General features: G+C 42.8%; 1 protein-coding gene across 2 annotated transcripts in view; it reads right to left on the bottom strand.

Moving 5' to 3' along the window:
• EHD3 (EH domain containing 3) overlaps window positions 1-26,023 on the bottom strand; it is a 37,131-nt gene that overhangs the window by 9,605 nt on the left and 1,503 nt on the right. The window contains exons 2-4 of one of the 2 annotated variants that reach the window (XM_066618676.1): window positions 14,829-15,005; window positions 10,526-10,623; window positions 5,154-5,198 (exon numbers count right to left, since the gene is read on the bottom strand). In XM_066618676.1, coding sequence (XP_066474773.1) covers window positions 5,154-5,198; window positions 10,526-10,623; window positions 14,829-15,005 — 320 coding nt within the window. The remainder of the gene's footprint in view (window positions 1-5,153; window positions 5,199-10,525; window positions 10,624-14,828; window positions 15,006-26,023) is intronic. The other variant, XM_066618678.1, reaches the window with a different exon arrangement.

Below are 26,023 nucleotides of genomic sequence, written 5' to 3'. Positions count from 1 at the left end.
TCCAGATATATAATATCCACAGGATCTCCCGCATCCACATGCCTGTTGACCTTTTCAAAGAATTCTAGAAGGTTTGTGAGGCAAGACTTACCCTTACAGAAGCCATGCTGATTCTCCCTCAGCAAGGCTTGTTCGTCTATGTGTTTAAAGATTTTATTTTTGATGAGGCAATCCACCATCTTACCTGGAACAGACGTTAGGCTGATTGGCCTTTAATTTCCCAGGTCCCCTCTTCTTCCCTTTGCTATCCTCCAATCTTCTGGCACCGTGGCCGTTTTAAGGGACAAGTTGCATATTTTAGTCAAGAGATCAGCAACTTCATTCTTCAATTCCTTAATAACTCTTGGGTGGATGCCATCAGGGCCCGGTAACTTACTTATCTTTAATTTGTCAAGTAGGTCTGAAACATCTTCTCTTTTAACCTCTGACTTAATTCCTCAGTCAGGAGGGACAGTTCAGGAAGCAGTATCTGCCCGAGGTCTTCTGCCATGAAGACAGACGCAAAGAACTCATTTAATTTCTCTGCCATCTCTAAGTCTCCTTTTATCTCCCCTTTCCCTCCCTCACCATCCAGAGGTAGAATCGCTTCTCTGGCAGGTTTCCTGCTTCTAACATATTTGAAGAAGCTTTTATTATTCCCCTTAATGTTGCTGGCCATGCGTTCCTCATAGTCTCTCTTGGCTTCCCATATCACCTTCTTACATTTCTTTTGCCACAGTTTATGTTCCTTTTTATTCTCCTCATTACGGCAAGATTTCCATTTATAGAAGGACGCTTCCTTGCCCCTTACGGCCCCTCTAACTTGGCTCGTTAGCCATGCAGGCACCCTCCTGGACTTAGTCAAGCACTTCTTCCTTTGCAGTATACACTTCTCCTGGGCTTCTATTACTGTTTTAAACAGCTTCCACGCACTCTGGAGAGATTGGACCCTTTACCTTCCCTTTCAACTTCTTCCTAACTAGCCTCCTCATTTGAGGGAAGTCCACCCTTCGGAAGTTAAGGGTTTTTGAGTTAGATTTGTTTGGCACTCTTCCCCCAATGGTGAAACTAATTGCAGCATGGTCACTGTTCCCCAATGGCTCAGTAACATTTACCTCTCTAACCAGGTCCTGAGTGCCACACAATATTAAATCCAGAGTCGCCTGTCCTCTGGTGGGCTCCATGACTAGTTACTCTAAAGCACAGTCATTTAGCATGTCAAGAAAACCGGTCTCATGACCAGAGCACGAATTGACCCAGTCGATGTGAGGATAATTGAAGTCCCCCATGATTACAACCCTGTCCCTCCCTGACACCTCCCTGATCTGTTTCCTCATTTCAAGGTTCCCTTCTGGTTCGGACGATGATAGCATGCCTGCATTATTACATCGCTCCTGGAACCTTGTAATTTAACCCACAGCGATTCTATGGTGGAGCCGGACTCAAGGTCCTGGGGCAGGGAACCCCCTCTCAGTTCACCACTGCCCCCACCCCCCCAACTTTCCACTCAGATTCAGTTAGCCAATGCTCACCATCCACTCTATTAAACAGGCACAATGTCTTAGTTTTATCTTTGACTTCTCTTTTATTCCCCATTTTCAGTTTCCACCAAAGCATGTACCTTCTCATTGCACAATACTGCAAAAAGTATTAAAAAATACAGCTCTTCCTCTAGCCTCTGGTTCACACCCAATTCTGCCTCACCCAATTACTGCAACAGTCACAACGAGAGGAGTACCTCATCCACCTTCTCTCTGGTCTTCTGTCATCTCACAGTAGTCTCCTCAACTCTGTCCATCATTGCTGCCAAGTCACTCCTCTCTCTTGTTCTGACTATACAACATTCCTTGTTCCTACATGGGCTACTTGTTCATTCCTGGATCAAGCACAAGCCCTGTCTCTGAAGTCCTATAAGATCTTACCCATCTTTCCACACTCATATCCCATTACCTTCCTCCTCATAATCCTAGTTCATCCACTCTCAGAGAGCCAAAGTCTCCGCCCATTCTTCCTTGCTGCCCAAGTCACCTGCCTCCTTTCACTTCCTTCATCTCTTCCCTCAAAAATTAACTTTCCTGCCAAGTCTTTGATATCATAGTCCCCACAACCTACAGTATCCAAGCTTAAGTATGTGCAGCTGAAATACATATTTTCCCCATTGCCTCCCCATCAAATTTTAGGTTGTATGTTTGCCAGGGTAGGTACCCACCCTTGTATACACACTATTGAGCCCTGTTGGGAACCACCCTGCTTGCATGCACTGTGCCCATTGCAAGAGTGAGGTTATACCCCAACAGTTTAAGTAACCAGAGGACCATCTGCCTTAGTAATGCAAAGTGTGCAAGACAATCATGCTTGTAATTCTACTATCTTAGTAACCAGCTGGGTGGGGCAACTCTTACTCCAGGCTATCATTTCCTCTGAACAAACACACACATACACGGCCAACATCTTGGCTGAGCAAGCCATTTCCAGAACAAAAATTATACAAATGACTTTCTAAAGCAGTATGTGTCTTTTACTGCTCTCTTAGCCAAGAGAAATGTGCACATGTAATGTAAATGTTAGTTCTGAAAATCTGACAACAAAGCACTGCAGGGCACATTCCAGCTTACACATTGCTCAAGTACTGGTTTTAAAACACAGGGAAATGGAGACCAGATTCAGATCTCTATACACAACTGCACTGGAAGAGTAATTTCAGTTAAATCACTACCGTTGTATAGGCTTAAAAGAGTTACACAAGTAGAATGACACTTGGAGTTTCTAAATCTTTTCAGTAGTTAAATGCCCGTTTCCCACTATCCCTTTCCAACCAATGGTTTTGCTACATTTCACAGCCACACCACTCTTCTTGGCCAGATTTCTCAACTATATCACCTAGATTCTCAAAATTCTTTGACAGCAGAACTTGAGTCAAGCTTGTGAAGTTCACTTTGCAGGCCAACGATCAATCTAAGACCAGTCCCTAAAAGACATTCTGGCAAGGTAGTTCAGTGCTTAAGGAAAACACTGTTTCTATAGTTATTCCATAGATTGACCTGTTAAACAGTTTACATAAACCCGCATTGACCGTACGTTATTCTCTGGTGTGATCAATATTGACGTCAGTAATTGGTGTGCAACTAGACAACCTCAAAAAGCATCTTACGCTATATTTTACTGAAAACACAAAAAATCCACAGCAGTCTGATTTTATCAACGTGCCAAAGAGCAGCCATTGCACAAAAAGGAGTTTTATGGTACTCTATTTGCACTGAGAAGTATGAACGGTGTCAACAATGAATAGCTTTTGTATTCATCATTAAAATGCTGTTCCACCTTCTTAACAATGGCAGGTAGCTCTCCATTATTTAGTTCTATGAAAGCTTACCATAAAGTATATTCAGGGCCACTCAGTGTTTGAAAATTATTTTGTTTCCAGATCCGAACATGGAAGGGGAGGGAAGCATCCCTACTGAACAGTATTACTGAAAACACACTCACTGTGTGCTTTGGGACTCTATAATACAATCTGATTGTCTGTGTGCTTGTAGACTGGAAAGAGCTCACTTACATGTGTTTCTAGCCTCTTCTTCCTAGGCTGCATGTCATTTAAAAAAAAATCTTCTCTTGCAAGGACAAACGTGAATGCAGCAGGCAGGACTTTAGAAAAGGCCCCTCTGTTCTGCCACCCACTTTGTGGCCTATCACTGCTAGAATCCTATTTACTTGCATTCTCTGACCCTGCCCATTTATTCCTAATTAAATGCTTGCATAACCTTAACTTTCCAAACTTTGTCATCTCGCCTAATGTCCCCTGTTTGATCTGCTCATTTTTCTGAATCTGATTTTCTGTCTTGAACTTGTGCTTCAACTTTCCCTAACTCGATTCCTTTGCAACAGCTCACCACTATTATGGAGAACGTGGCTCAAATCTGAGGCTCCCATCTTGGGTTTTCTTTAGCACATTATATACATTGCACACATACACTGATGTGCTTGTCCATAAACTTTATTCTTTATTCATAAGTCAATTCCCCATCAGTTTTCACTCCTCTTTGTCTCTTAGGCTGCAATCCAAGTGACACAATCCTGTCTCAAAAAAAATTGTATAGCATCTATAATGTCCTACTTCTATAGTATTTAAAGAATGATGTTGAGCAATAGAAGCATGGATATGGCTCTTCTCCTTTTCCCAAAGTGATAGTAAGAAAAACATCAGTAACTAAATGTGCAGTCTGGAAGAGGCAACTCCTAACTGGATGGCTTTGACGCCAGTGAATGCTTGGGGAACCAAAGCAACCTGCTCCAAATGCTGGGTGAAGTCCAAGAACTTATTAAGTCTTACCTTAGCCAGAGGCCAAATCCTTAGTCTGCTGTATTTGAGGCATTACATCTTCCTAGACAGAATTTTTGCTCATGTGAAGCTTTATGTTAATTGTTAGCAACAATTTCTCCAGTGCTGTGCTCATAAAAAGCTGCAAGTGAGGTGCTCTTATCAGAATTACTGCTGTATCTAGGAATGTGGTGCAGGTATGGTAACAATGCTGCAAGGAGAGAAGGGTGTCTAAGGAATGGCAGCATTGCTGGTGTTTATAGTATACCAGGCAAGAATGTTTGACCATCTTCACTCAATTCCATCATGTACTGCGCAACCTTGCCCAAGCGGCATATATCCCAGCATCGTCTCTGTTACAGGGCACTGAATATCATAAGTTGCCAACTCCAAACTTAGCCAAGAGCCTTGTGACTGATACACCACCACCACAAGACTGCTTAATTTGAATGGAATCCAATTTCTAACACTCAGATCCCATTAAGAAAAAGCTTTTCAACAGTCCCCAAAATCTAGACAATTCTAAACAATGAAGCATACACCAGACAAATTAAGCATACTTGAACTCCTACTGAAAGTCACAGGGCACTGTAGAAGGGCCACTGAAATTAATGAGATGCAAGAAGTCACAATCTTAGACATTAAGTCGCTGTCAATTATAATTTTATATGGGTACCATCTGTAGAGAGTATCGCAAATATTTGGGAATGGCAACCCTGTTAGAAGCACAGTGTCAAGAGTTGTGTGGCAAGGATTAGTTTGTTAAAGGCTGAAACAGCAAGTTGCTCTTTTCAAAGCATTTAGTTTTATGAATGAAGCAACCTAGGAAAGCAGGTGGCTGCTTTGGTACAAATACCTCCATATGGGCATCTATGCCGACTGCTATAACCCACTTCTTTGGCTGGGAAAAATGAAATGAGACACTTGTTAATGGACAATCATGGACAATGCCGAAGACAATTATGGAGCGGATCTTCTAGAGCAGGGGTTCCCAAACCCCGGCTCTGGGGCCTCTTGCAGCCCTCAAGGACTCCCAATCCAGCCTGTAGGGAGCCCTCAGTCTCCAATGAGCCTCTGGCCCTGGGAAGAACTGCTGGAGCCTGCACTAGCACAGCGCAACTGTTCTCAGCACGAGGACAACTGTTCGACCTCCCACATGAGGTGTGGGACGAGGGCCCCCTCCACTGCTTGTTGTTTCATGTCTATCATGCAGCAGAGGCAGCGAACGAAAGGCCAGCCTTGCTTTGTGCAAGGCCTTTTATAGGCCTTGAGCTATTGCAAGACCTTCATTCATTCATGTAAGTTCCATCTCTAATATATTCATTTATGTAAATTTATTCAAATTGGAAATGTAAATTAATTCTTTCCCCCCCAGCCCCGACACAGTGTCAGAGAGATGATGTGGCCCTCCTGCCAAAAAGTTTGGACACCCCTGTTCCAGAGGATGCTTAAAGGGTTTTTTTCTAAAGAATGATTTCATCTGTGGGTTAGTCTGAATCCTAGTGGCACCAATGGACGATTGTGCTGATAGAGTTATAACTCTCCTGCACTTTTCAAGAAAAGCTTGAAAGGTAAAAACTTTTGTGCGCCAGTAGAATGCCTGTTGCTAACTATTTGTTTCACTTAAGGCTATTTTCAGTTGGCAGTGTATTTCTGTGTAACGCACTATTCTCATTCTGACACCAGCTTACTGACAGAGCAACAATCAACAAGCTTTGTAGAAGTTCAGTGAGGAGGCATAATTTCTTCCTCAATTAAGGCATATCAATGAACTTTGGATTTTCTTTTTACACATTTATATCCCATTTTTCTTCCATGATAGAAATCCAGGAGGCAGACATGGGATTCCCAGGTTGTCTCCCAAACAGGTACTGAATTTCCTTAGCTTCAGCAAGATCATTGTATATGTGCATTCAGAATAGAGCTCAAAGTTTTAAGACAAGTGGTTACTGGCAACATCTGACCTATATCATGTAATTTTTAAGTTTTCTGACAAGATGGCCCAAAACCTTAACCCGTGGACTTGACCAACAAGTTTTAAATAGTTGTGATATTAGGCAACCTTTAACTTTCATAACTGGATCACTAAAGTCTTAAGACCAATTCTTATCATCCCTGTTTAATTCTGCAATAGGAAAGTGGTGATCAGGTGAAAAACCAGGATGCATTATAGTCCTTTGCTTGGTAATCTGAAATTCTTCATGCAAGCAATTTGAAACACGTTCTCCATGCCCAACACTGTAGGCCAATGGAAATGGCTGTTGCAACAGACGTTTCTGTTCAACATGCAAAGGATCTGCAATAAGCAATATACCTAGAACAGTTCTCATCAGGGAGGCAGATGGTTCAGGAATTTTCGATCAATGTTTATTTAGATCAGCAGAAACACAGTTTCTACTTTCCCAGACAGTTCCAATGCTCCATACAGTACAAGGACACTATTGTGCTTTAGGGAAAGTTTGTGAGAAGATTGCAGAGAGAAGGAAGAAGGAAACCAATGTAAAGGACCATCTTGATAAGCTTCTGTTGCAATGTATTTTAGATTGTCAGTCTCTTACTTCTTCCAAAGGATCATCTACTAAAGGGAAGAACTAGGTCAACAAGTTCTGCAAATGTTTAAGTTTCATTTCACTGGCCTCTCATTGAACTGAGAAATGTGAAATTTGGAACATGAACCATTCAGAATGCCAAGGCTTAAGAGAGGGATATACCCCAGATCAAAACCTATCTACCGATGGAGAAACATTTATTAATTTAACTGTTGCTCTAATACAGGGGTGCCCAAACCCTGGCCCCGGGGCCACTTGCGGCCCTCGAGGCCTCTCAATGTGGCCCTCAGGGAGCCCCCAGTCTCCAATGAGCCTCTGGCCCTCCAGAGATTTGTTGGAGCCCACACTGGCCCGACGCAACTGCTCTCAGCGTGAGGGCGACTATTTGACCTCTTGCATGAGCTGTGGGATGAGGGTTCCCTCCACTGCTTGCTGTTTCACATCTGTGATGTAGTAGTGGCAGCAAAGGAAAGGCCAGCCTTGCTTTGAGCAAGGCCTTTTATAGGCCTTGAGATATTGCAAGACCTTCATTCATATAAGTTCACTTTTAATATATTCATTTATGTAAACTTAAGTAAATTTATTCAAATTTTAAAAGTAAATTAATTCTTTTTTCCCCCGGCCTCTGACACAGTGTCAGAAAGACAATGTGGCCCTCCTGCCAAAAACTTTGGACACCCCTGCTCTAATAGAAATCAAGGAAATAGACTTTTATTCTGTATTATCATCCAATATGCCTACCCATTATCACACACAGTCTTCCGTACCTTTGCAGAAAAACAAATTAAGGTTGCAATCCTGTACACACTTTCCTGGGAGTAAGCCCCGCTGAACACAGTGGGGCTTACTTCTGAGTAAACATGCATAGGACTGTGCTTTAAGAAACAGGTGCCAGTATTTTCCGAACTACTCTGAGAGTGTTCCAACTGTTATGTCACTAAGGGCAAAATCCTAACCAACTTTCCAGTACTGACATAGCTGCGCCAGTGTGGCATGCACTGCATCCTGCAGTGGGGAGGCAGTTAAGGGGGCATCATCAAGGTAAAGGTATGTTTGTTACCCTACCTTGGGACTGCATTGCAGCTAGGTCAGTGTTGGAAAGGATTGGTTAGGATTGTACCCTAAGTCTGCCAAATACCTGGTTTTAACACAAACTTCCCTAATGCGCAATGCTTACTTGCATTATGAGTTAAGTGCCTACCCCCTAGCCTTGCAAATTTGTTCCAATTCAGAACATGAAGTTTCTGATCATGTGCAGGTGAGCAAGGAACCCTGGGACATGTACATGCCCAATGTCCCTACTGAAGACACCCTGGAAAACTATGTTTCCAAGATCCCCAGCAACCTGCCATCTCAAAATTCCAGGTACCAATGACAAATGGAGGATTTGTGAGAAACTTCCATGTTGCTGCTGCCCCCAGGTAAGTTAGGCACTGAAGGGGGAAATAATGGTCGAAGAGGGGTCGATCAGACCATGACATACCCTTGACGTTACGAGGCACAACAGGATTCATGAGTTATAGAATGGGCTTCCTCCAAGTTAAGCCAACAAGATTTCAACTGTGAAACTGCTGGTGTTTTACCATTACTGTCGCAAGACTGTTTGAAGTAACACAGTGTCCTACTTAATACTCATATTTAGAAAGAGACCTTGCTTTAGATTTGTGAACTTGTTAAAAATTGTGCAGTATTGCATTCATGCTTGTTACAGTGTTGCCTTCAAAAGCACAGGGGATACATTCTCCAAAAGTCAAGCATTGCATGAAACAGCACTGGAGGAGACATCACTGAACTTTTGTATTGGCAACCTTCAGTCTCGAAAGACTATGGTATCGCGCTCTGAAAGGTGGTTCTGGCACAGTGTCTAGTGTGGCTGAAAAGGCCAATCCGGGAGTGACAATCCCTTCCACACCAAGAGCAAGTGCAGTCTGTCCCTGGTCTGTCTCCCTGGCTATGGGCCTTCCTTCTTTGCCTCTTAGCCTCAGACTGTTGGCAAAGTGTCTCTTCAAAACTATCACTGAACTATGAGGTAGGAAATTGGACATGATTGCCTAAGTGCCAGCCAGAATGTAATGCTTCCATTGACTGCAATAGCCATCCGTCACATACAAGACAAAGAGCACAGTAGCAAAATAGAGCTGAAGGAAGCCAAGTTATAGGCGGTATTACTACCTCACATTAGTATATAAAATCCTGTTTGCCAAGTTGAATCATGTTGGCTGCACTGGTTCTAATTATGTTACTGCAACCTGTATCACAGCATCATGTTGAAGCTGTGATCACATTAATTGAAAAAATCAGATGCAGAATGTCAGTGGGAAAAAGCTGCTGTTTAATTTGTCTACTAATCCAAATAAAACATGGTCTTTTTGAATGCGCTACTTTAGATATGAAATATACCAGGAACATTCACACAGCCTTCCACACAGGTTTCCAAATCCTGCATAAAACCAGCCATGTCAGATACTGACATGATACTTCAGATTGTGTTGGAAGATCCGGAACCAAGGCCAGTTAAACCTCAAATACTGCAGGCACAGGCAATGATTTACATGAGATACCCACAGGGCTATTTGTGGGTAGTTGGTGTACTCATTACAGCTCAGGGCTATTTCATACATGGCTTTATCCTAGAGAAGTAACAGGAGCACAAAATCTATACCATCTTGTCCACTCATGTACTGGAAGTTGCTATCAGTCCCAGCTTTCCAACATGGGCATATCCAGGAATGCAAACATGCATGTGATAATCAGGCATGGTGTACATGGATGCAAGCTCTTCCCATTCCTCTACAAAGAGATTGCCAGAAGTGAATAAGTGGAGTCCAGTCTTAGAATCTCAGTTATTTCCCATTTTCTTCACTGCATCAAAATTGTGTTCCCCCACATGGCTCCAATTGAGTAAAAATAGGTTCTTAACTACACAACACCACATTTAGCATTATTTGGTCCCAGATCAGGATAGCCACAGAGGGAAGAAAACAGAAAGAACTTCACGTGTGTAGCCTTGAGCTCCTTGGAGGAAAATGCAGGATTAGTCATAATAAATTCCAGAGCAAGTACAGCACATCAATCAGTGGTGGTTTCAGCAGGCATCTATACATTATAGCCATGCAATAGATTTGCTGCCTGAGATTACATTTGACCAGGAAGGCAACTTCAGTTCTTGATGTATTTCCATTTAGTCACTCCTACATAGTTAATACAGCTGATTTGCACATGCAAAGAAATGGAACCAAGCAACAATTCAGATTTAACCTACAATTTCTTTTAAAGAAAATACACTTTTGTCTAACTGGCTCTCAGACACTTCCGGAGTAAGCAACAGGCACATACAAACAAGTTACTGTACTTGGCTCAGGCCCCAAGAGCTTGTACCGCTTCAGGCCACGGTGGGGGAGCATTTGCACAGGAGATTCCCCCCCCCCAGCCCTTTAAGCAGCACACCACAAGTTGCCATTTTACTTGTCCAAGATGCAGACTCTCCCCAACAGCGTCCTCAGAGTCCAGCATCTAAACTTTCTCAGGACATTCCAAAGCCAGGCCCGGTGATCAATCAACATTCTTGCAAGAATGTTCTCAGCAGTATCAACGTCTTGCATGCTTTTATCCTCTGAAAATGAGAATCAAGTCAAAGTGCACCCCCATCCCATAAACAGAAGCTGCGCCTTCCATTTACCTCGACTAATTCTTTGTTTCTCCCCAGAAAGGATCCCTGGAGTATCGATAACGCTGATGCTCTCTAGTACTGCATTGGGCAGCTGAGCACATACAAATCTAAAGGAAATAAAACAAAAGAAGAGATCTTACAACCAAGTGGCATGGGATAGAATCATGGGCAATGTTCAGAGCAGGAATTAGTCTACCCCACCAGTTCTCTTCAAAACACTCTACTGAATTGAGATTACTAGGTTACATATTTCTTGAACAAAATCAGTATTGCAATAGCCTGCCTGCCGTTCTGTTTTTGACAGCTATTTGCATGGCAGACAGTTTAAGACATGGGTGGGCAAGTTTGTAGGATCTACATGCATACTAGAAGCCCAATGTTCATCAACCAAAGCAATGTGCAGAGAGTGGCTTGGGTGCAAGGAAGGAGAAGAGAAGCACATACTCACATACTCCTAGATCCCCCCTCCAAGTTTTCTACAATTCACCTGTAGAGAGGGGAAAGCTTTTTTGTTGCTGCTGCTGATCAGAAACTCTTATTGTTCTACTGCAAAATCACTAAGGGATCTACCAGTTAACCTTGTGCCCTGTCTTAGATTAGGGCACTTCATTTTGGACACCTAACCAAAACCAATCCTGGAAATGCTGATACGTCTGAAGATCAGAAGTTAAATTCAAACTCCAAGAACTTCAGCAGGAAAAGATATTTTATTTGTGCTCCAATGAGATACTGTTCTCATACCTACTTACATTCAGGCAGATGTAGCAGGACACCATAATGTCACCTTTACAGTCAGCCTTCAAGGTACCTGGAAGGTGTGTTTATCCAGCCCAGATGCATGCATCAAAGCTGGGTATTTCCAATTGTCTATACCATCCAGATTACAGAATGCTAAACACAAGGTGACTGGTGCTGGAAAGGTATGTAGGGCAAATTTAAACAAGGATAACTCAAGAATATCCAAGCCAGTTTGAGTGTCATACAGTATCGGCAAATACAAACTGCTACTTCAGGAGAACTAGGTCTGAGGTTGATAAACCTTTGCCTGGGCTGTGCCACTATAGGCCTCAGCCAACTGACAAAGTGCCTTCATTCAAAAATTGTTTCCTTCTTTTCCCATGTTAAAAACTGGCATGTCAATCAATGCAGCCTTCCCAATAGTTCTGAAGGGAAGTTTTTGTATGAAACAGAATTCAGCCATGTCTATACCCATGCACCCTGCAGTGGTACAGCCCAGAAACTGGTTTATACACTTCAACAAGAACTGGGTCACAGCCATGAGCCAATGCATGATGGAAAAATTCACTCAGAACCCCACATTTGGCAACAGCTACTTGTTAAATGGTCTGTATAGTGAACGGCACCAAGATGGTGCCCATGTTTTAAAAGAAACAACAGCCTTCTACACTGGATGGTACCCTTAATAGGAATTTGCCATCTTAAATGCTTTGGAAAGAATGCTACATTTAATTTGTTGTTTGAACAACTAAGTAAACATTGTCCTCTCACAGTTGAATTGCTAACACTACTCCCTGTCCCTCAAAATGGTTAAGTCAGTTTTGGAGATAACTATTTCTGTTAATTCAGGCTTCTCTGCAAGTGTGCTTGTTTTCCCTTCTTTTAAGTGTTCCCCTGCAGGAGTCTGACCTTCACTGTGCTCTGCCAGTTAAGCAGTGAGAAATAGCACCATGCTAATTAAATGCCAGAAAAATCAAAAGCAGAGTTGGCCATGAAGCAATGCATAAAAACAAAACCATGGTTCTCTGACCTATCTCAAAATAGCAGCAGCAGAAAGGACCTTTAAATTGCCCAGGGCTGCTACCTTTGCCCAACAATATGGGGGGGGGGGGAGGGCATTTCTCCAAAAATGCGCTTGGTTGATGTATGTGGGTGATGATCATAGAAACAGAACTTTGCCTGATTAGAAACAAATTTGACAACATGCAGGTTACTAAATAGAAGACCACATATGCAACTTCCTGTGCCAACAATGCAACAGTAACGGCAATCCTGTGTGGTTATTTTGAAATGCCTGCAAATACTTAAACATTTTTGAAATGCATGGCTGAGTTTTCACAGTGTGTGCCAATAGGAAGAGGTAGGCTTACTGCTAGAAGGGAACAGAATTGCTGCTGCCATAGGCACCAGTGCCACATGTGAAGGATCCTAACTTGCAGTCCTAGTTTGTAGGTGTTTAAATCAGTTTCCCACTTTGGACATCATAGAAAACCATGATTTAACAAGCCAGAAAGTCATCAGTAAGCTGGACAATCAAAGTGGAAATTTAAGCTTGTCATTCACTCCCCATGAAACAAACCATAGCTTGTTGGACCAGGAGGACCATTTTCATACATCCCAGGCAATGAAAGGGATATTAGTATGCACTGTATATAGCATTGTGAACACTTAGTATAGTGCAATCTTCAGTGCAGAAATGCATTTTCACTTTTCACTATACCATTTGGAAAAACTTAAACACACTTGGCAAATAGGGGATTTCTTTTGCTTGCAGGAGAATAGAGTAACACTTCCTAAATTCTGTCTCTACACCTGAAATACAAATCCAGGTAATTCCATGCAATCATCTTCATTCTATGAAGAGGGCAAAAATTGCTATGACACCTGCATGCTCCACATATATTTCTTCGTACCTGTCCAAGGAAGCTTGCATCACAGTGGCTACATCAATTTTTTGATGGTCTATTTCAATAGCAAACAGATTTACAGATACTTGAGAAAAGCATGTAGCCGAGCAGATCAGAGCTCAGTTTCACCGGGAGACCGGGCACTGGGCAAGTTACTATGCATATAGGTGGGGAAACAGCTGAGCCATAGGAGAAAGATGGGAATAAAATGATGACGAATGGCTGAAGTAGCTTGCTGCCTGCTACAGATCACAATTACCAATTACATTCAAAGGCTTTTGTTCCTCCCTTCCATTATATTTTGTCTGGCAAGTGAGAACATGACTTTTCAGAACATTTCTCACAGCTTCCTAGGTAAGAGCAAAGCATTCGGGCTATTTCTGATTTGGCTTTTTCTGCATACATTTCAGAGCTGGAAATCCCCGCTATGTTATTCAGGATCCATCCTCTGCCAACAGAGGAATCTTCCTTCCTGCCCTAGTGTCTATCACTAGAGCACTTTGAAAATGACACCTAATGTAGCTAAAACCACGCTCCTAGTGAAGATTATACCTGAATTTAGGGTCTGGAAAAGCAGAGGGAATTTCACAGAATTGCATTTTGAATAATTGCATGTTGACCATTCTTCTGATCTTCTTATAGTGAACACGTTATTACTGATATCAAGAAAACACCCAGTCATTGTTTCAGGAGGAAAATGAGTGTCCTAGTCAATTCATGTTAGCTTTCTCCAAGACACTGGTAGTGGTAGATGCAGCCAAGCTGCTCCATTTCAACAGCAATTTTTTCACAATTAGAAGCTATGCAGATTGTACAACATTTGAAGTAAGAAGTATTTTTCACTGTTCAGACTGGTTTTGCTTCCCCTTAAATTTCTTGTTGTGAAAGTGATCACTTTAAGCGAATCAAACCTCTCTGCAGTATTATTAACAGTATTTACATATCACTTAAAAAAAATTTGAAGTGTTTTACAGACAAAATAATTGTCTTCTGTGTACAGAAGCCTCATAACTGAATAGATCAGAAGTCCTTCTAATGTGAGGAACGACTAGCCATTCACAAGCCCCACACACAGAATGCAGTGCTTTGTGTGTAATCCAGACCACCATGTTCCTAATTTATAGGTGTACAAGTGGAATAGAGTTCCCCTTCTGACTTTGAGTGTCTGCTAGATACAGTAAAAATCAGAAGCCATTGGCTATCAGGGGTGTCAAACATAAGGCCCAGGGGCCAGCTGCAGCCCTGGAAGCTTTTTATCTGGCCCTCAGGCTCTTAGCTGCTGAGCAGTGCTGAAGTGTTACTGCTGAAACAGCAGCCAACATGAAAATTTGGCTTCCCATATCTAACTTCGGCCACCTGAATGAAACGAGTTTGACACTCCTGGGCTATGTAATCCCACTCTATTTTCTCCTTGCATTTGAACAAAGCTTTCTGAAAGGTTTTATTTTATAATCTATTTGCAAATCACTTTGAATATGAGACAGCAAACAGCCAGTCTAGAAACTTTATTAAAGAAACTGTGCTTGGAAGTAGAGTGAGTCATGCAAACATGAATGCAGAGTTCTGTTTTCCTTCAATACAACATTGATAAAGCTCAGGCTTTCCTGATTTAGTTCCAAGGAGCTAACCCCTTAGCTAAGACAGTTGTCTGAGAACTCCATACCAACCTGTTTAAGAAGGCATTGCCAAAGGCATTGAGTTTCCTGAAAGGCTTTTTGGGATCCACAACTAATGCATTTCCAGGAATGATGCCCTCCACATCCCCCTGCATTACTGCAATGAAGGAGTCAGTTGTAGGCTCTGGACCAATTCTCATTCCAGGGAAATCTTGTTCAAGAAGGTACCTAAGAAAGAACAAAGAGGAGTCATACATTCTCTTAAATGCAGATGTCTTAGAGTTAGCAGTCACCACGCTTCTCCTATGACCATCACTGACTTTGAGGCTGCACGAGATACACAATTGTTCCAATTATAAATCTTTTCTTTGAGGAATCACAGCAGGTAACTTTCAAAAATAAAGACTTAATTATATACTCCTGAAATATTCATTTGCACAACATAATATGAAGGCCCAGCAGGCCCAGGTAGCTTGAAAACCTACTTCCCACAATGGCCAGGCCTTGAGAAGCCTACAAATACAGCTTGATGCCAAATAGCCTCCTTCCCACCATCACCACCAGACATCCAATACTTGACCACTTCTAGAAGCAATTTCAAATAGAGAGGATTGCTTATTCAGAGGTGACCACTTAAACACATTACATACAGAGGCACCAACTACATGAAATAAGTCTGTTGGCTTCACTCCATTGGTTAGTCAGGCAGCTTTCTGCATAGTTGCATCACAAGGAAAAGAGGTGATCCAAGGGTCTGTGTAGAGCAATATATTAGACTGAATAGACCAACAAAAAAGACATTGTGCAATATTCAAGGCAAGTAATAGTGCTTTTCTAGCAGACTTCACATTACACACATTTGCAGAAATAAGGAGTGTCCCCTTCTCAGTTATAATTCCTCACCTAAACAGATCTAGATCTTGACTGGCAGAAAAATAAGAGCTCATGTTTTCAAGAAGAGTTTCTAGTTTCCTTTCCCATATGCAGATGCTACTGTGAGTGCTGGTAAGGAAGGCACTACCACAAGTAGGTTCGGCTGCACTGGAGAGTAGATTTACCACCAAGTACGGCAATACTGAGCATATGGCCACGAGATTCCCTTCCAACAGGTAAATTTCAGAAGGTGTCAGATAACAGGCATGTGTTTCATACTTCACACTTGTAGGTTAACACAGTACCTCAATACTACATGGTCAATGAGACGCAAACATGGCATTAGAAAAGTATCAGATGGCTCAGAATAAGCCCCACTTCAGACAAATGAGTCAGCTTGTTTGATAGCACCATCAAATTACTGAAATATTGTAGCTTTCAAGTATGGTACTTTCAGAAGTGCTAACTTGAACCTTGTACGCACAGCTTTCAGAAGTTCTTTTCCCCTTGAACTTTTGCCAATATCTAGAAGAAGAGAGTCACATTCATTTCAACTGCAGGATTCTCTAGCACCATCTCAGCAAGTCTTCCAACAGAAAAGAATGGTTCTACTGCCCTTCACCAGCCCAGTCAAATTAAAGCAAAGCTAGTTTGCCCAGGATTGCTCACTACCATCCTCTGCCTGGAGAAGTTGCTCAAAGAGACCACATGAGCTTAGAACAGCCTCTAACTTTCCTGGAGAGGAGACTGGAAAAAATATTTTCTTAGAGCATTAGTCCATTTCTTTCAGGCATTGCCAGGGTTTTATACTGTACTTATCAGGACAAGTGACCAGGAGGAGAGGCTGGAATGCTGCCTCCTGGCCTAATTGGGACACATGAGGAAGAGGTCAGGAGCTCATTTCTGCTGTGACAAAAGGCTGTGTCTCCATAGGGAGGCCAGCCTCGTGCTTTTAAGGTTTCAAAACATCAGTATCTTTGCCAAATGTTTTAGAACATTCAACGGGTACACCTACTCAGTGCACACATCTTGGTCTTATCCTTGGCAGACACTCAATAATCCAAATGTTCTTCAGGGAGTTTTCCAAGTATTCAGGTTTCCCCAAAACTATGATTAGTACTGGCCAAGTGTAATCAGCATAAATTCACAGAGAATTTAGTGCTGTAGCCAGCCCAACATTTCCTATTTTGAATGTTCCTCAGAAACAAAAACCCTCCTTCTACAATCTATTCCAGGCTCATTCAGAAAACACAAAAGAAGCCTATGGGATGTACTCATTTCATTAAAGGCTCATTGTCGCCCTCCAGTTGTGTGGTGACTGGATACCTTAGAGGTAGAGAAAAAATGATTTTTCTAGGGGAAGACCTTAGTGTAATTAATGCATGCCTACTGCCAGGTGCAATGAGAAATTTGGTACATTTTTCTTAAATGTGCAATTTGTTCAGCAGCAGCCATCAAGGAAGGTATAAACCTGCACTGAGTTACATGTAATTTGTTCCACATTTTCATGACCATGCTATGTGTTGAAACACAGGTGGAATAGTACATTGCATTCATTCTACGATGAACTTAATACCCTTGGCATATGCCATACTGTAAAAGTGAGAATTTTGTTTGTATCCTGGAAAACCAATTTCTCTTTATAGCATTGATTCTGTCTGATAATTTCAGGCAAACCTTGTTCGGCTTGTTTGATATGAAGAATCAAAACTGCCATAGCTGGCCCTATTCCAGCTGCAATATAGTGCAGCTAGGATACTAGATATATAGGACATCAAAATAAGATGGGTAAGACTTTGGAGGCATCCTGGTCCACAGAGACCTGGGAGATGTAGAAATTGACTAGCATCCTGGCTAAGCTCTTTTCCCTCCATGCCCCCCTCCACCTCAGACTACTGGTCAAGATTGATGGGGTTATGGACATACTGCAGTTGGTTTTTCAGGTTACACAGGCCAACACTCATTTTGCTTCCTTAAACGTTACACCAATTCCTGGGTATATTTGAGGTGCTAATTCCAAAAATAGCATCCGTTTTGCCCTATCACATCTAGTTTTGGAGACATAGCATAGTCTCTTTAGTGAATGGTTCAAGCAGCTTCCTCATGAGGAAGTCTACACCATGGCTTCCTCATGAGGGAGCTGCTTGAACCATTCACTAATGAGGCTATAGTATATTTCCAAAACTAGATGCGATATGGCAAAATGGATGCCATTTTTGGAATCTGCACCCCAAATTCACATCCAACCACCATAAAGTTTGGGAAAAGCTTTTCTGGCCCTCAATTTTGTAGGCCTGTGTTATCATTCCCATGCTCTGTACTGCTGCCCTCCCTATTCCGGCATTTCTGAATGCTAGGGAATCCTGCCAACCCACATTTATGTTGTACAAAAGGGCTGCAGCTAGGGCAAGGTAGCTGTGTCTGCATGCAGAAGCGCCCTAGATGTGAGTTGATGCTCAAAATTCTTGACCAAGTATCAGACCCAAATTAATGGTCAGTACTTGACCAAGTATTACTCAAATGGTCCAATGCTCAACTAGTTTAAGCTGAAATACAAACCTCCCCCCCGTTTGCCCCTTCCAAAAGCTTACTGCAGACTTTAGAAATCACTCGATTATTGACATTCATTCAGTGACTTCAGTCTCCAGTGTGCTGACAGAGTCAGTGAAGCTGAAAGGGATGGAAAGAAAATTATGACCTTACCTGGTGTCATTGTTGTTCTGAATGAATAGCCTGTTGAAGATCTTAGCACTGAATTCAAAACTGTACCCATCACTGTATTACATGTTGTGGGTACAAAAGAGGGACTGACCTGTAACAGCAAGGGTTCTAGTTTAGGTAATTCGGGGTTAGCAACTCAAATAGAAGAGGCAACTGTCTAAAAGCCATGGGCCAAAAGCAGCCTGCTCTGCCATCTTGCTTGCAAGACTTCTCCATCCCATTCAGCTTCCATGACCCCTTTTCATAACGTACAGGAGGAATGGTTAGATTTTGATCATGCACATTCGTTTCTTCTCTCAATGCTGCCAGGAATACCTGGGAGATTGCAGAAGAGTCAGCTACACTTCTTGGCAGGCTACCAGCTAGCACAATGCAACTGCTGAGGATCTACACCAGGGTCTCCAAACCCCGGCCCGGGGACCAGATGCGGCCCACAGCCAGCCTCTGTCCAGCCCGCCCTGATCCCCTGAGAGCATCTGGCCCTATTCACCAAATAAAACTGGAGTTGTGCTTGTGGGGTGGGGGAATGGGGGTCCATTCAAGTGTGTGCTTTATTTCTTGGGCTGTGTTGGTGCTTGGAGAAATCCTGGGCATTTGAGCCTATTCATTTATTCATTCATCTAAGTTCCACCTCTTATTTATTTAAATTTTATTGTTTAATTTTTTCCAGCCCTCAACACCACTGGATATTTGATGCAGCCCTTTGCCTGAAAAGTTTAGAGACCCCTGACAACAAGCTCGATCAACAGTAACACCAAACATACTAAGAACCTGGTGACATCCTAGCTCAATACAAGCTTGCTTAACAATCTATTGGCAATAGCCAACATGCCACTGACAGGTCTAGGAAAGAAAAATTAAGTTTTAAAGCAACAGGATAAACACCAAGGGCTACTCTGTTTCCTGCTTTTACTCAACCATGGCATTTGAAGTAATTCTGACCACTCATAGGCCTTCAGACTTCTTGCCCTACACTGATCCCTAAGCAGAACATGTTCTTCCTGTATTTCTGAAGTGACATTCTTTGTAGACAACCTCACTTATCTGACATGAGGCTATTTCTGGTGCTACCCAAAGAGAAGTAGAAAAACAACCTATTTGTTCCAATTCTCTAGACTTAATCTGAACCACCCAAGTTCTGCCTAGCTAAAAATTGGTGCCAATGAACCTGAACTTGGGCATCAGAAGAGACTGAAAACATTAAAATAGGTATTTATCTGACATGCTCATTTTATCTGTAGATTTAAATTATCCTTGCTATATCTTCTGAAATGCAGGTTGGCCTAAAGTTTTTAATAAGCAATTTTATCATGGGCAACTAAATAGTGGTGATGCTCTCCCACAAGTCATAGTATGGCACAGGTGTGGGGACTATGGATGAAAAAATTGCCTTTTTAATATGTGCAAGTACCAGTGCACCTATTATAGAGTAAATATTTATAAAGTTGTGGAACAGGATGACCTTGCAAGAACATTCGCAATCCTGTAACATTTTTCTTATATTTTTCACTTGAATACAATAGGATTTAAACCTGAGCCGACTTGCATGGGATTGTGCCGAAAGTTTGTTTCAGAGACTTTTTTATTATGGGACCCGGAGCTCGTTAGAGCAATAAGTTCCAAGAACTATTGAGTTGGCATCCTTCAGTCTCGGAAGACTATGGTGTCACGCTCTGAATGGTGGTTCTGGAACAGAGTGTCCTCTCCAGTGCGCGAAGCCTGGGTAAAGTAGGTATGGAGGATAGGCTGTTACCCATGCAGCAAATCCCCCCTCTCCACGTCACTGAAATGGTCCAATGGAAAGGCAGAGGCCAATATGGTTGTTTCCAGCGGCGTCGCAGGAGTTGCCAGAACATGACTGTGTTCAGCCATGAACTGCCTCAGGGACTCCGGCTCCGGATTTTGCCTCGAGGTTGACTCCTGAAGCCTTTTCCATAACTGGATGTAGCCACAAGGCAGTGGAGGTTTGGGATCAGAGTTTTCCTTCTCTCAGATGAGCTGCCTTCCCAGGCTGACGAGTCCCATCTACCCGGTGGCTGTTTAGTCGCCTCTTACGACAAGTACAGCCAAACTGAGGGCCTATTCTTATCCCCAGCCCAGATACAACAGAAAGCAGAACAGGCATTGCTACAATTACTAATTACTTTTAAAGCAGTTGGCTCATTAAGAAGCAGCACTAAAGAGATTAACAGACCGTGTCTGGGCCAATTCACTCTGCAGCAATAGCAAACTGTCTTGTTTCTGAGCTCTATGAAGAATAAAGATGCACACTGATGCCACCAGCGGACATGTGCCAGGGTGGTTAACTGCAACTGCCTTTGAGGCAACTGCAACTCTTGAAGACCATTTGGAGATGCATGTTTCTCCCTCACGGCATGCATATCTTGGTGTACCATGTTAAAAGGGCACATATGTATACAGAAACACAAGTCAGGCATCAATCCTCAGTCAAGCTAAACAGGCTACCGATCATGGGCTTAAGAATGTTGCCAATTTTCACCACACGTGAAAATCACAACAGTGCAAAAAGGATAAGAATTCACATATATTGCACACATTGCAGACTAGTTCAGATTGATAGTTGAAATCTTTCTGGGGGAAGACAGAAGGAATTGGGTTACACATAAATATTTTATGTTACCAGAAATACTTAGACATAAATGTACTCAGATGCTATGGACTCCAGAATGCCCATCAACATAGGCACATGGAACTCTTAGGGGTGGCACTTCCTTTCTGTAGATATGGTGGTGGCCTGTATCAGTGAACTGCAAGAATCAGTGACTTGCACTGTATGCAAGAAAAAACATCAACCATGCAGCCAACACTCAGGGGGGAGACACAGGAAGTCAAGAACTTAAATAAGGGACAGGAAGGAGGTGGGGAAGAACTTGAAGAGGAAGGAAGAGGAGGAGGATGGAAGCAAGAGAAAAGTATTGGAGACAGTGATTGGGAGGAAGGATGGAAGAGAATCCCAGGAAGAAAAAAAGAGGACAGAAAGAAATAAAAATGGGGAAAGCAAACATATCCACAGCAGAAGAACTGGATCCAGAAAGGCAAGGGGGAAAGATGGATTAAGACTCCCTCCCCATGAGTGGCAGAAGAAGCCACTGGTAGGGGCTTGCAAAGGGATCAGATACTCCTTATGCCCAGGCTCTTTCTAAGCCTCAGTAAAAACACAAACCTGAGTGAAAGAAGCTACAGATCCAGGCCAGTTCCTTTATTCAGGGACTGTATAACAGCCCCAAGCCCAAGGAAAGACTAAAGTGCATTGCAAGTGCACGATACCCGAGAATCTCCTTCTGACCTGTGATCGTAGAGGGATGTCCTAAGTCAACCTCTATGATGTAGACCTGCCCCCTTGGGATGATTCTGAGGGTGCAGGGTCTCCTGTATGCAAAAGATGGTACAAACACATAGAAATTCAAGAACCCTGAGCAGTATCATTTCCCAGGGACTTGAGCAAATTGTATCACAAGATCAAAAGAACAAGGATTTCATTGTAGAGATGGGGAAAACAAGGAAGCTGTTGTGAATGACAGGCTTCCCTAGTGTAAAGCTTGCAAGTACACCAGTGAAGCATGATGCATTCACTGCAGGCAAAAGAGTCACATGTGAGCAAGTTAATTTTCTTATGCATATTGCCTTAAACCATGATGGTGCCACAGTGTCCTTTACATGCTGTCTGGTCAAGTGAAGTAAGTTGCCTTGATAATCTCCAGATCTGACTGTGACAACATGGTCCGAATGGGAGACCTCCAAGGACTGCTCAGGAACATCAGCTGATTCAGAGCACTGCTGTCTGACAGGCACAAGCTGTCATTCAGAGGTGGCCTGCTAATGAGACAGGGTGAAGCAGCTTCCTCAAATGGCAGCCTAATCCTGGGAGATAGAATGCCTGGCCTATTGTTTCTCCCCACACTCTTACTATTACTGAGCTCTCTAAACAAAGTAGAAAGGGAACCAGAAGTAGTAGTGGCAAGGAAAGAGATGCACTTGGTTTGGGACTTTGGCCAGACCCAATTAGCAACCTCTCTGACATTTAAGAGGACCTGCTGCATGTTCTAGATTTAAAGAAGCCTGGGTCAGCCTGCTCATAAGGTGGGATGAAACCTTGCCTCAGGCAGTGAACTGGGGAGAGCTGAGGACTAGTGTGGGGTGCCCCCAAAAGGGGGAGGTCCTCTGGGCATCACCCAGCAGGGTGCCGAGGGTCAGCTGGATGGTCTCTTTGGTCAGCTGGGTGGGGTGTCCACCTCCCTGGGGTTCCTTGCAGGGGAAGCCTCAGACCAAGCCAGGGGGAGGGGGTTCACAACACCCTTGTCCTCCTCCCTGGAGGCAGGACCTGAGGCTCTTGGTCTTCAGGCAGGGGCCCCAGCTCCAGCCTCCTGTCTTCCCTCTCTAGAACTGCCTGTCATCACAGGCCTCCCTGCTTTTATCCTCCCCAGCCACACCCTTGGCTCTTCCCCTTCCTCCCTCTCTAGGCTTAAAGGGGACCTGACCATGGCCTGCTTCCCTCCTCTTTGGTGGTTAATGGTGACCTGGCCCTGCTCACTGCTCAGGTCAGGTGAGCTCTGGGGGGGCAGTCTCTCCCACCCAGCTGCCCTTATCTGGTCAGTTGGAAAAGTGGTGGTGGCTCTCTGGCCAGGCAGTTCTGCCCCTGTCCTGAAGCCAGGTAAGGCAGGGGTCAGACAAGGGCTTAACCCCTGACAAGTCTGAAGGAGGAGGAATGATTGGACTTCACACAGAAAGTTACGCTCCCTGCAGCCAGTGTGCAGTGTGCTGGAACTCTGAGAAGGCAACCTGGGGTGCAGGAAGAGTGAAAATGCAGAAGTCAGCTAATTTAAGAAAGTATTTCTTGGTTGACAAAGTGAAGCCAGCTCCTGGGTCTGTAAAGCACAGTTAGATTTCCTGGGAATCAGACAGGCATGCCTTTGGTCTTGCTTCACTGACCTTAAACACAGTAGACCTCTTTCTTTTCAGTTGCAAAGTCTCTAAGAATACTGAAATTCAGTTTTCCTTAAAGTGTCCTTGCTAGCCTGTACATATTCTACAAGTCAAAAAGCTTTAACTGTTAAAAAGAGCAACAAATTCATTTAACAGCCTGATCAAAGCCAGATTCATGAAATGCTGGGGGGGGGGGGGAGAGAAAGACTGGGGACTAAATCATGATTTTTCAACCAAGTGTCTTCAAAGACATCTTGAGGAAGGGTTCAAAACTGGCAGCGTCACCAACCATTATCACAAGTTTTTAATCCATCACATTGTCACATGATTTCATCTATAATGCAGCAATTTTCTCATCCTGGTCAGCATGTCTGGCGCTCTATATAGACATGAGGATGGAGACTCTTTCCTTTAATTGTATCTCCAGTCCTGCTTAACATTCTGAACAGATATTTGAAGAAGGCTCTAAAAGAGACCATTCTCTTTGTTATTGTATTTGGTACAGAAGAGAGGGCAATGATGAAAGCCATCTAGAGTAGAATCCCAAGAACATGGCTTGAACTCAATACATTGCTAACCCTGACTCAAGTTAGCTGTACAGGAGAATAAGGAACACATTAACCAGATGGATACTTGCTAACTATGTAAAAGCACAGAAAAGGACAAACCTGGAGATTGCACAGAAGGCTAGAGATAATGCACTACCTAATATGTTGATGCACTAGCTAGTTTCTAATGCCGGACATTGATAGAAATTTTATGCAACAAGGAAAGAATAGTTTATGCAAACCTAGATGCAATTCTCCAAATAGTCTACTAACTGAGAGCTTGTTTATCAAGAGAGAAGGGCAGAGATGCATTACATGCCAGGTACAACTTGGCCAGGAGTTCTTTACTTAAGTAAAAATCTGAATCTAGTTCTCTACCAAGTATGAGTTTAACACTATCCTCTTGACATGAAATACAATCAAGCTGAACATCTGAAAGAATATTTGACACTATGCTTTAAGGAAAATCAATAGATTATGGTAAGGGAAGAAACTGAGTAAAACCATTCATTTCTAGCAGTTTTCTCCCTTGAAATCCTCCTTAAAAACAATCATTTTTCCCTAAAATGTCCTTCCTGGAACCTGCCAATATTTGGCTCATAGATATGCACTAGTAAAGAAGGCAGCCTACTGAATTGCTTTCTCATTCTGTACTTGGCTCTTTGATGCAAGCATTGGGTTTCAGCAATTCCAGAGCAGGTAGAAATGCTTACCTACTCAAGGTCAATGAGCAGCAGGTACTGCCAGTTTTATTACTTCCTCTCACTTATTCCTACACACTTGTTTTTCTTTCCCTCTCTTGTTTTTTCTTGTTTACTGAGCTATCAGGAGAAGTCAATACTCCACAATGTTTTATGCTTGTTTACGGTCTGTGCCCTGATGTTAAGTTCTTTTAAACTATAAAAAATTGCAGACAGCCCGGTGCTCAGAATGCTCCAAGCCTCAATGAAGCCCATGTTCTAAGTTATTCCAGAGTCAGTTAAATTTTTATATAGGGATGCTGTAGACTCTCTTCTGGATTAGTGTCAACACTAGTATCAGTAGAGGATCAAGCTCAATGAATGTATTTTGCATATTGTTCAGAGGAAAATACATTTTCTTCTAATGCCAAAAGCTACCACTTTTTAGCTATCTCTTAAAAAATACAACACCTGGAGCATTGTCTGCCATATGCATCACACCAGATATTTACATTTCAAATTGAAAAAGTATTTTCTATCCCAGTCACATTTTCTAGACAAGTGGTGAAGACATGCTTAGTGTGCCTTGCCCCTCTTGCAACTGCACTGTTTACCACTTCTGAAACACCACAGGGAAAGGGAGCATACAAGACTAACAGGAGCCAATGGGTACTGAAATGCAACCCAACCACACAACCACGAGAGAAGAAGATGCATCCTTTGTCACTTTCTTGCATTATATGTATCTGTGCCAATATCCCTTTGTTGTATACCCCAGTCGTTCTGTATATTGTATTCAGCAAAAGTATAACCTAGGAACCAAATTATAGTTAAGCACTAGTGGAAGTTCTGCAATCAAACTTGACTTAGGCCTTGTTTTCACTGAACAAGCCTGTGTCTGGTTAGCTTCAGACTGCAAATAACTGAATGCCCCTCCAAATAAAGAACTAGCATGTTGGGGACAAAGAGAGGTTCACGTTCTTCTGACATGCAAATGTCTCTCTGTGGTGGGAAGTTCTTTATGTGGAGGAGCATTCAGTTATGTGGGCACTCATGTGCAGCCTGAAGTGGTACAAGAGTCCAAACACAAGCTTACCACCTCAGTGAGAACTAGACCTGACACATGCCTTAGGATGACACAGATGTAAGCCTCTTACTACTGACTCTGCACTGGGCTGGATAAGGAAAAAAATTTAAGGGTACTAGAGTCATACATACTGTTATGACAGGAGGGAATGATGAACACACCCCTTTATTTAGCTCAAGCAGCCCCCATGGTTAAGAGCTCTACTTCTACCAAAATCAGAGCCAAATATTTACAATCAACATCAAAGTTAATGGTACCAGCTCTAAGAATCAGAAAAACACATTTCAGAGTCTCCACCCAATTTCTAAGCTTAAAATACTCGCAATTCCACTTGACAGTTTCCAAAGTCACTTTTAGTAATGAAAAGTTAATCTAATGAAGCTGGCAGCCTGG

The sequence above is a fragment of the Tiliqua scincoides genome, chromosome 1, assembly GCF_035046505.1.
Source record: "Tiliqua scincoides isolate rTilSci1 chromosome 1, rTilSci1.hap2, whole genome shotgun sequence".
Classification (NCBI taxonomy): domain Eukaryota; kingdom Metazoa; phylum Chordata; class Lepidosauria; order Squamata; family Scincidae; genus Tiliqua; species Tiliqua scincoides.
This window is presented reverse-complemented; position numbering and strand designations above follow the sequence as displayed.